Here is a 12,432-nt window from a genome sequence, read left to right as displayed (position 1 = left end):
AACAAAAGCACAAGGTTTGTGGAGAACTACAAAATGTCGGAAGAGAAGCAGCTGAAGAGTTATTCATCTGCTTCATAATTTTTTTGGTACCAGCCTTTCTGCTTTTCCAGTGTGAGAAGTTAACATTATAATAAAAGATTTTATGCTGAATCTTATTTACAGAAATCAGACTATGAAGGACATTATAAAGCTCAAACTATCCTTGCATCTGTTTCTCTCTGCATCTTCAGCAAAATTATTTCAAAAGATTTCAGACCATTAGGAGAATGTTTCATATACACAGTATGGGGAAGCTGTGCAACTCCTCTCCCACATAACCAAAGGAAAAATTTCACTTGCTCTAAGCATCCAGTCAGAAAATGCATAACATAATGAAGGTACCAAAACTATCATTAATATAGCAACCAGATAATGGCTAAACTTAACATGAAGGACCCATACGACCAGATGAAAGCTAAGTCCAAGACTATGGTACTAATGAATGTACAGACAAGCCCAGTAAATATCTTAAGATACAATCCCTTCTCCTTAATAAATGTTATATTTTTTTCTCTGCTCTTTATAGATCAGTGCCACCAGGAGCACAGACTGAAAAGCACACAACACAGCTGAAACCAATGCAAGTTGATGGCTTAGCTCCTTGTAAGAGGAATCAAAATGGTAAATTTGTCATGTGCTTCTTTCTGTCCACAGACTATCTGCTCAAGCTGCCATCTCTCCTAGCCCATCCAAGGTGGCAAATGCTAAGTAACAGGTTGCTTACACCACTTTTATCTCCCTCTTCCCAATTCTACTCAACATAGTACAGTAGTTATAGGCAAAAGGAATAAACACTTCAAGAAAATCCAAAGCACAATCTAACTCATTCAAACAGACAGGTATGGCTAGGAGAACTGATCTCATCTTTCCCCCCATCCTTCAATATTACAATAAATTTGCAATTGAGAAGCATCTAGTTCTGAGGCAGTAAGATTAGTTGGAGACAAACAGTAACTGACAAAGAAATTCTGTCTGCACTTCATGGTGTAACATGCTTTTTACTTCCTTATGCAGAAGATTTATATATGTATATGAAATACATACAGATAAATGAAAAATATATATATATTAATTTATTTACAGGATATTTATTACCTTAAGTACAATCAAATACAATCAAGAACTGAAAGGAGAGGCAAAAAAATCTCGCCAGTCCTAAAAAGTGTGAGAAAGAAATGCAAAAAGAAGTAATAGTTTGCCTACTTAAGATATTCAAACTGATTTCTTGTGGACCTGTTCCCCTTGCAGAAATAGCATCCCTTCCTGAACTCCTAATTCCTAGCAAATACTACCTGTTTTATTTCAGAGGATGTCTTACCCATTTAACTGCAGGTGGTCACCTCCAGTTCTGGAAAAAGCCATCTAGCCTGTGCCCAGTATGTGCACCTTCTGAAAAAGGTATGCAGGCTCCTTATCTGCTGAGAGGCAGGAGGTATTTTCCCCAATAACACAATAAGTAATTCACTTGTAGCAAATCATAACCAAGAGAAAGTTAATATCACTTGGTTTTACCTGAGAAGTAAAATGAAGCAAAGTTGAACATGCCATCTGCCCTTAAACAAGACATGCCTCTCCCCACCACAGCCTTTTAAAACGGTATCAGGTGGCAGAATTCATCATTGCTGCTTCAGTTAACATTGTGTCAGCCTTTCCTTCAGAAGCCATGTTTCTCAGAGATAGATAGCTCAGCTGTAAAAATCTGCTTTGAGAAGACACCTTGTATCAAAGGTGTCAGAGGAGATTAAAAAGAAAGTGAAAATTTACAAAATAAAATCAGTTTGTCAGCTTTACAGTTACACTGGTATTAGAAACCCCACACTTGTACAAGCCTCTCTCTGGTTGGTTTTTTTCCCCCCATATTTCCACAACTCAGTATTACTTAGATTTAAATAGACATTCTGTACTCTATACTGTTTCTAAGCCTATGTGAGGAAGCAAAGTGCCACTGTTTGTAGTTTGTTCTAAGGCCTCACAGGTAAGAAGGGTCCAGAATATCATGTATTTTTCTGCTTCACTGTGAAGATCTGTCTGAAGCATCACTGATTCAAGCGTGCATTGGGTTGGAAGGGACCCTCAAAGGTCATCTTGTCCAACTGCCTTGCAGTGAGCAGGGACGCCTCCAACTGGATCAAGATGCCCAGGGGCACAAATAAAATGCCAACAATAAGCAGGAGGAAATTTCTTTTTTTAACTGATACAGTGGGGGTGGGGGAGCAGAGGAGGGAAAAGAAATAAAATGCCTAACCTTGTGGGTCCGTAACAGATGCAATCTGACATCCTTTATTAGTACCTAAGTAAAGTCTACCATTTCTTTTAAAATTACAAAACAGTAGTCCTTCTGGTAGCATCCATGCTTTTCTATAATTAGCATATTTAAAGTGCATTTAAAACCTATGTATTTGTTTTACACAGTTGTCCAGTACTTCTTCCACCTTCCAACTAGGCAACTCACACTTACTGCTGTTTTACAGGTAACACCACAGCAAAGCACGTTATTATTAGTCTAGCACAATGGCTAAAACTTAGCAAAACATCCCAGCAGCAACTGCAGAGACGTGCTTCCATTCTGCTACTTAGGGGCTACACCAGCCGATTGAGAAAGATCAGTCCCGAAGCTTTCACACACATTTAAAGAACAACTGTGTTTTAAAACGTGATGTGATACCTTTTTCTTCTAATTTCAAGCAACATCTCAGCTGTCAGATACCACTAAAACCCTACCGTATCCACCCATTCAAAAATCACTCATTTCTTGCACTCTTGCCACTTTCAAGTGTTTCATTCTTACAAAACCTGTATTTCAAGTTACATTTTTCATACATTTTTACACAATCTTGCTTCCTAACATTCACATTGTTGCCTGTAGGCTTATTCTTCCAGCTGTTTGTTACCTGATGCTTTACTAGATGCACATCTTAGAGTTACATAGTTTATGAATGTATTAAAACTACTCTCATGTTCTTGCTTCTAAAGTTGGTTCTGCTAATTTTTCTCTATGCAGCAAGCTGGTGTCTACAGAACCGCCATGCTACTGTGGATACTTGTTTCCCACCTTGCTTGCATACTGCTCACCGGTAACAAAAGAGTTGCCATTTTGTCCTGTGCACAGTATGAGCATGCTTTCATGTTCTCCTTAGACAGCTCAAACTTCTGGAATTCTACCCTTATTACACTTCTCCAACCTGTGAGATAGCTGTTACAGAGAGTGTGCTCTTTCCCCAGCACTGCAGAACTGTTCATTCAATTTGTATTCTGGTCCCAACTGCTTTTTTGAATTTGAAGAGACAAATAATGACTATGCAAAAGCAAAGAAACGTACACTTGCAAACATTTCTTTTGCCAAAGTGATCATCTGTTAAATTGTCCAAGAAATTTGTGCTGAAGGCATCTTTCAGTTTATTTTGAAGTTCTTAGAGTCATTTTTAAGAAGTGACTTAAAACATTTTTTTTTTTTTTGGCACAAAAATGAACCAAACTTTTAGTCTGTGCAGGGTGTAACAGCTAATAAAGATTTTCCTGCTTGCAAGTTTATTTTTTAAAATATTGCTAAATTTGCAGACAGGAACGATGCATGCCTTTAAAGTTCCAAATTAAATTGTGAGAAAAGTTTTCTGAAGTCAATAAACAAAGAAGGGTCACAAATTTTTATTTGTTCCTATACTGTAGTTATTTTCCAGCACAAATGACTCAGGAATACACAAATCTAGCTTTCTGACTGGTGTCCAATGAGGTGAATGTTTCTATGTTGAATGATAGCAAAGGCAGAAGATGAATGAGCTTGTTCCACTTACTTAATCGGTAAGAAGCCAGCTTATTTTTTTCTCCAAGGTAGTACCCAAGAAACAGCATACATTTAAAGTAATTGAAGAAACACAAATCATGCTTTGAAGATGCACAAAGACCAATACATCTGTCTTAATATTCCACTGAAGCATGTGGGTTTTTTTTTCTGATAAAGAAGAAATCAGTAGATCCTGAAAAGTTGCCTGAAATTAAGTCTTAATATGTTTACTTGAAGTTTATTCCCATATGGAGCACTAAGTATGGTGCTAATGTACATTAAATGTTACTGTCGTACTGCAAAATTCAGGCTAATTTAATAATAATGCCTGATGTGCCTTACATCATGTAGCAATGATGCAGTAATACACTGCTAAATGAGTCACCTCACATTAGCTTCACAGGAACAGCAGAGCTGACGGCTACTGAAGGGAAAAAGCTGTAGCAATATTACTGGAAACATTGATGGACTAGCTTTCTATTTTGTTTTCTTTTTTTGGGAGTGGGGGGGTGTTGTTGTTTGTTTGCTTTTTTGGTTCATTTTTTCTTCACCTGAAAAATAAAGATACTGAAACAGCCTTATTTATTGCCAGTATGCATAAAAATTATGTAATAGCAACAGAAATGAGTTAAAAATTCATCTGCCACTACTAAATATAACCCATAGAGCACACAGTATCATAGAAATTCTTCATATGCTATATAGCACGATATAGTTCATCCTCTATTAAATATGTAGTGGCATACACACATCCTGTACTATATAGAGTTATATATATGCAGTTGTATGTATTTTATATCACTTTGCATAGACTAAGTGAAATGTATTTAGAAAACACAATCAAAGAATGTCTGGGTTGGAAGGGACCTCCAAAGGTCATCTAGTCCAACCCCCTCTACACCCAAACAGGGACACCCTCAACTAGATCAGGCTGACCAGAACCACTTCCTTCCTCAGCTTTATCTGCTTTCTGGAAGATGGAATAGCATGTGGACTTGAAATTGTCATGAGGGGAGGGTAAATTTGTTATCTCCATGTGTTAAAAAAAAAAGTAAGACATTTTTTTCATGTATAATTGTTTAAAATAAATACAGAACATTAAGGGGATAGTCACAAATAATTTACTATCTTCAGCCTAGTGACACCAGTGTGGGAAGAGAAACTTTTACAGGCCCATAAGAACAGGCACGGTTAGGCTTAAGGAAGATTCTCCTCTTCACCAATTAGCCAGGGCACTTACAGGCTCATGGGGATAAAGCCACCTTCTGTGAAGACCCACAGAAACTATTAGTCTAACCGCTACACCTGTATTGCACATTTATCTCAATTTCACTTTGAAAATAGCACAGATTCCTGGCTTTCATAGAGCTCAAACTTGTCAAAGCAATGTGCAGTGACAGCTGGGAACCTTTTTGATAGTATTGGAAATGGGAGTCACATTCAATATCAGAAGTCTAATCTTGTTTCTTTTACTTAAGCTACAGTTCTGAGTACTACATTACAGAAATGTAAGGAAAACCCTCTTCATTACAAGAAGCTTTCTGAAAACTTAATCTATACAAAATTTATCATTTGTGAAAAAGATGCCCTTCCCAAACTTGCAGCTACACAGACAATAGGAATGGTGAGATTCTCCAAAAAGCAAACACCCCACCTCACCTCCAATTTGAAGACACATTGTGTCTAGCCATGCAGCACTGCATTTCATTCAGAGAGCAAAACAGTTTTTACATTTCTTCTAAAAGCTTTCAATTCCTTGTCCAAGCAATTTTTTTTTTTTCTCATTCATCTAAACCAACTCTGCATAAGCCTTGATATCTCATCTCACCCACCCACATGGAGTCTATACATTCTATGAATCATTGGAGGGAATAAAAAGCCAGTTGGAAAGGTGAAGACCTGTCAGAAGGAGAAAGATTGCGCAGTACAAATAAAACCAGAAAAGGAAGGGAGTTGAGAATTTGATGGCAAAACACTAGACAAACACAAGTTTTAACGTAACACACAATCATACACCATTAACCTTACGAACCATTAACCTTACAAACACTAAACCATACAAAACCCCACAGATCAAGAAAAATGCAGCTGCCTTATCAAATCTGTTACTTGTATGAACAGGCCCAGTGGAAGGGCTATATGCTAGGGTGTTCCTTTTTGCCTTCCTTAAAACACCTGATGGAAATAAAACCTGAAAGTACCCACTTCATGTTTGATAAAAATATTCCTGAATTAGCCGTATGTACACTCCTGTGACTAAATGCTATACCTGAATTATGTTGCTTTAAGTCTCTTAGGTTGTTAAGCTACAATGAGAAATCAATCACACAAGCTCCAGCAGTCTTAACTGTAAAGCCAACAGTAGCTAACAGTCCATACACTGTTTATTTTCAGTGAAGGGTGAGACCCAAGAGTCTTAAACTTCAGTTTACAGCAGTCTTGCAAATTTTCATTCCAGACCTCTGTAAACTTAACAGGAGGTTTGCAAAAATTAAAACTTACCACACATCCACACTAGGTTATTAATATCACTCACAATGATGACATGGAAAGAACTTTGGTAAGAGAAGAACAGGTTAAAGAGTATTAGGAGCAGTGAGGTATTTTCAGTTCATACGTTCCTTAAAAGACACTCAGAAGACTTGCTTTTGAAACCCTAACCACTGCCTTAGAACACTCATGGTTCAGAAGGAGTGTGGAGATTGAAAAATAATGGGGTGGGTTGGTGGGTTTGTTTCAGGGAGGAACAAAAGCAGTGAATTGTAATTCCTCACCAAATTAAATTTCATTTTTTGGGAAGAATATTGGAAAAAAATAGACTGAAAATGTCTTGAAGCTGGAATCAACTATGCAAGACTGAGACAGTTTAAGAGATGTTTTAATAAAGCTTTTCACATCTCACAGGTGAATGAAGGAACCAAGAACAACTGAAACTACTGCTGAATATAGAGTACAGATGTTTTAAGAAACAGTAGCTAGGAGCTCATGATCAATACTGGATGAATGTATTAACTGAGCCTTTGCAGGCATCTGTTTTGGACATCATTCCACTTCTTAATTAGTGATTTGGATGAAAAACGAAGACAGCATTTACTAAATTTACAAAGCAAATAACCCAGAAGGACTTTGAAATGCAGTGCAAGTCTGGAATTCAAAAGTGTACTCACAAATTTTGAGAAGGTAAAATCAATGTGTTAAAAAATAAATCATTTGTGCATAAGAAACCTGCAAACTAAGAAATACAGGCTGAGAGATGATAAGCCGGCCAGCATTACCATAAGAAGGTAGTGGGACATCACAGAGCATCATCAAACAGTTATCAAATATTGGATACTTGTTATGAAAAAGTTAAAGAGCACACAGCAAAAAAAAACCAACAGTACTGTAGAAAGATCCAGGAGATATCTTTTTGCCATAATAGTAAGGCCTTTGATGAGGTATTTTACCTGGCTTAAAGAACTGGAATTCTCCAGAGTTATGAACCACTGGATAACATCTAGAGCAGAATATAAGCTTTTCTACCAATATTTCAGTCAGAGATAATGCCTGTTACATATTCTGCATTATATTCTGCACACACCAAATGTAAAAATTAACTCCATTTATGTTTTATCTTTTCTAAGGACTCTCTATCATCTTAATCATCTACTGTATTTGCAGCCTCTACAGACTTAAAAGAGTACAGATTCTTCTCCAAATCCACTGTCTCTAAGACCTGGATGCTTTAATTGCAAGGGTATTTAGATGAGGCATCAGGAAAACTTTTTACGAGTAAGAATGTTCAAGTATTGGAAAACAAAGTGCACTGTGGTCATGCAGTCTCGCTCCATCTCCTGAGGTTTATAAAGACTGACTATATCAGTGTCTGTCAGGGATAACGAGGCTGATTCTTCATTTGGATTCTCAAAATGATCTCCCAGGATCAGTTCTGACCTTTTCCATGATAGCTTTCAAACTCTTTAACTACAATGACAGATGCATTTCAAGCACTGCCATGAATTTATGAAATATCTATATAAAGAAAAATATTAATCTGAAATCACACCATGTTCCAAATTAGCAAATGACTTCAAACACTGTCAGATTTAAGGCCAAATTAAAGTACAAACTCTTAACTATCCACATAAATTTAAACTGAATTAAAATTTAATTGAAAGTTGACTCTTCTAATTTTCTGAACAGAAAAACAAACCAGGTTTACCTAAAATCCATTTTTCCTGCATACTAAGAATGCATGTCTAAGAAGGAAAAAACTATGGGAGCGGAATCAAAGGAGTAAATATGTATTTAAAATTGCTACACGTAAAGAAATATTCAATAGTACTAGATATAAAGGACAAATACAAAAGCATTTTCTTCGCTGAGAAGTGAAACAACAGAAGTTACACTCATTACCACAAACAAAACAGAATTTGATGCGAAGTTAACATGAACCCATTTTCCAATACACAATATTAACTTAACCACAGAGTAATATGGAAATTAACTTGCTTACAAACTAATGTAAAATTTAAGTTATTATATTTAAAGACAATGCATACAGAGTTATTTGAACAACAGTAGTAACATTAATACACTGTTCTACTGTCTCAATGGCAATAACATGAAGCCCATAACCTCAACTTACAAAGGTACCCTGCTTTTTGCGAGAATGTTACTGAAAGCTCACCTACACAGTTACAAATAGGTCTTTGTCCTTCACATCTGTGCTGCAGAGTAGTAGCAAAGGCTCTAAGAATGAACCTTTCTTAATAGGGGAAGCAATGTTAGAACAGCATTGCCACATGGTGCTGCCTGTTCACATTTCCCAAACTAATACTTAAAAGACTCAAAATCAAGTTGTCAAACTGCTATCCTAAGTTTTATCCTCCTGAAAACATCAGTTGAAAGGAAAAAGTCTACTTGCAGTGAAATTTGAATGTATTCCTATGAGAAAACAACACAGCAAATACACTTATAGGAATTAAAACCAGAGTATATTAGTTATTAAATCTGTCAACAAATACTGAGAATAATAAAATGCAAATTACACTTTTTAAACAGTCAAACTTCCTGAACATGCAAAAGAGATTTTTAAACTATAATCAATAGAGTATTCTTCATGTGGCTTATCAGGAGGAAAAAAAAAAAGGGGGGGGGGGGGGGGGGAAGAAATCTTCATTCTAAACCAAAGATTTAGAGATCAAGTTTTCTTTCACTAAAGAACACGTCAAAACCCAAAAATAATACATCATTAAACTGGATAACTGTTAAAAATTGAAAGCCTAGTAACTGTTTTCCTTTAAAATTGCACATAATCTCCACCTGGAGTAAGTGAACTGTATTCAGTAATTACTGGTAATTTTATTTTTTACAAATTATTTGAAAAATCTGATTGTCACGGACTAATCATGATGTGCAATAAGTACTGGTCTATAATTCTGTCTGCAGCCTTAGGGAGAGGAACAAGTAACGCCAAAGGATAAGAAAATTCATCTCATGATTATCTGTAGAAAGTTGCAATACACACAGCTGAAGCACATCATTCAATGTTCAGACTAGTAACAACTGCCCTTTTACTGAAAAGAGGAATTCATACTCATGGAATGCTCTTGCACATAGCAAAAGTATCTCCCCTAAGTGGATTCAAGGCAATTTGACCACATATAATGCAGAAAATGTATTCTACAAATTGTAGAACCCTTTTTTTTTCACTATGCTTGGTAGCTTAACACATTCAAGTAACTTTCCTAACACATTCAAGTAACTTAAACTAAGTTTTAGTTCAAATTATTCCATTTACTTTCCATTGCCATTATACTTACTTGACAGCCTGGTAACCCCGTATCTCTACCATACAACGGAAATGGACCTCTATCTGATGTTTTTCCTATAAAAGAAAGACATTTGAAATTAGGTTCTTCTAAAAACCTGCTATATATTTGCATCAGTCGTCCTTATATATGCAGTTCAGAATATCTGTTCACACCACAGTAAATTAACAAAACTTAAGTTGCATACAAAAAAATTAGGCTTTCATACACCCGCATTTAATGCGCTCACACAGCACTGCTTCATCAGATGACACACTTACCTAACTCCATTTTTCACATAACCCATCAGTAAAAAAGAACTACTGCAATTTTTTACTGTTATAAAAGACCCTTATCAGTAAGTTTAATTAAAAAGAGCATAGGTCCAGCTTCACTTCCATTATGAATGAGCAAAGGTAGAAACATTCTTAGACATTTTTCAGTCCTACATGAATATAACACATAACTGGTATCATGTGAGGCGATGAATACATTACGCAGTAAAATAAAACCAATAAAGCCAGAGGAAGTTAATAAAAACTTCAATTCAGAACAACAAGAAAGCCCACGCCAGCCTCTAATGGATGAATTCTTCAGCTCTTCACACTCTTAGAGCCTTAAAACCCTTTCATTTCATGTAAATTCCAGTCGGGGGCAAAAGTCAAGCAACACAACTGGTCAAGACAGCAAACAAGACTCTTCTCCACACACACAATATCTGCATGTAGGTAGCACATACCAAACATGGTGCCTTGTGTAGAGTGGCTGCCCCTGGACACTGTTATCTGAGGCCACAAGACAGGAACAATGTGGCTGACAATTCCAGGAGAACTACTTATTGATGTATTTGTTGGTTATGCCACCAAACTGGTACATTTGTACATTAAAACTCAGTGTAAAATATATCCAGCAAGGAACAGAAGTTTCCTGATCAACATTTAACAAAAAGTAATAATCTTGAATAGAAGTCTTTGTTGAACAATGCCAAGAATCAGTCAGTCATCAAATATGTGCATAGCAGGAAACAACAAGTGCATATGCCTGCCCTAATTATGACAGAGAACTAAGAAACACCCCATACCACTATTCAGTCTTATCCAAAGGCAAGCATGGACAAATACCTATTTGAAAATTAATACCACCTAACCCAGCTAGGCATTCCCTTTTCTAAACAACATGTGTGTCACTCAGGCATCATAAGAAGAAAAAGAAGCCTGTCTTACACATTCCCATTTCAGTGATAAATAGTTCCATGCTATTGCAATCGTGCTCCTAGAATAGGACTTCACCTACTTTTTCTCATTTTCTCTATTAGTAACAAAAGAATCTCTAAATATCATTGCATAACACTAAAAATGTGCTTAATGTTAGTTTTAAAAGTGCATCCTGTGTAAGTCAAATGCATAAGACAAAGTTTGAATCTCTTGGAACAACATCTCTGCAAGATTATCATCTTAACTACAGGCAGTCTGGTCAACAATAGTTTGCTTGAAAAATGGCAGCTCTGCTATAACAAAGGGAGGGAAAAAAGTTAACATTTCTCTGCTGAAGCAATTTGCTTCTAACAACTACTGGGTATCAAGCAAATAAAATACCTAGCATGCAGAATAATATGAAGTAGGATGAATCATGCTGTTCATCTTACACCAGAGTCAGCATTTTCTTTCCAGAAAATGAGAATCTTATACCACATGATAAACAACTCCAACTGTAGTATGCAGTATTCTAGGCAGGCTTTAAAAACAAATGTTTGTACAAGAGTCAATTACAGAAGCTAGAAAAATTATGATTTAAATTACAGTTTGCATAGTAAGCAAGAAATTGTTAGATAAGAATGCATAAAATCATGTTATTTAAATGTTACCACTTCAAAAGTTTGAGAGGTTCATACTAAAGGAAAAAAGCTGATATGAATAGCCCTGTCTATACTAAATTTGCTTTTAAGAAATTATCAAGAAAAGTCAAGGCTGCCTGATGCTGCACTGCCTAAATATTTGTGAAGAACTAGACCTGAAGCAAATTAAAATTTAACCTGTGGTCCAGTGGCTAAGCTTTTCAATGAAGGGTTTGAAAAGCAGCCTAGGATCAAGTACAAGACAGTGCCTTTTGCACAGTCTCCCAAACACATTCGTGTTGGAAGTACTTAGATGCAACTCAGAAACCCGCAGTGGTGCCATCATGTTGAAGGTGTGACTTTTTAAACAATCACACACTACAGAAACACATGTTGAGCCTACACTCAAGGCCTGTCCCTGGTTCTCTTGTACTGTACAACTGCATCCTGTTGCCCCTTTTGCTGGACTGGAGCACTGTGCTAGCAGCATGATCTTCACAATTGCATAGCAGCAGGATGGGAGAGAGAAAGTGACCTGGGCACCATCAGAGCACATCTGCTCCATTGTTCAAAAGAGAATAGGACAGACTCCATTAACAGTCCGTGAAGCTTCACTGGTAACTACACAGGAAAGGTTTCCCAGCATTGTGCTGTCTCGCAGTATCAAGGGGTGGTTCCACTATCAACAGAATGTGAGAGTATTGACTGCAAATTGTCTGCTGTCACTTCAGCTGCTCCTTTCCAGGCACAATGCTATTGTCACCATTTAAAACATTGTAACTAAATGTCACAGGTAAAGTTATCAACAGAAAGAGAAAATACTTAGCAACTGCTCCATGTACTAAGTCAAATATTTAAAAGGTATGCAATGTCAAGTTTGAGAAGAGGACACTTCCTCATTCTTTTAACAAACTGATAGGTCTCATACAGATTGTCTGATCAATGCATGGGCACTCTCAGGCATCTAATAAAGCTCAAACAAAGCC

General features: G+C 36.6%; 1 protein-coding gene across 7 annotated transcripts in view; it reads right to left on the bottom strand.

The window, feature by feature from the left end:
* Positions 1–12,432, bottom strand: part of TCF12 (transcription factor 12) — a 169,060-nt gene that overhangs the window by 64,315 nt on the left and 92,313 nt on the right. For all 7 annotated transcript variants that reach the window (XM_068143910.1, XM_068143913.1, XM_068143912.1 and 4 more), the window contains exon 7: positions 9,625–9,689. In XM_068143910.1, the coding sequence (XP_068000011.1) occupies positions 9,625–9,689 (65 nt within the window). The remainder of the gene's footprint in view (positions 1–9,624; positions 9,690–12,432) is intronic.

The sequence above is a fragment of the Melanerpes formicivorus genome, unplaced genomic scaffold (assembly GCF_026170545.1).
Source record: "Melanerpes formicivorus ecotype bairdi unplaced genomic scaffold, bMelFor1.0.p_v2 SCAF_10, whole genome shotgun sequence".
Lineage (NCBI taxonomy): Eukaryota > Metazoa > Chordata > Aves > Piciformes > Picidae > Melanerpes > Melanerpes formicivorus.
Note: the sequence above shows the minus strand (reverse complement) of the source record. Positions and strands in the feature narration are given on the sequence as shown.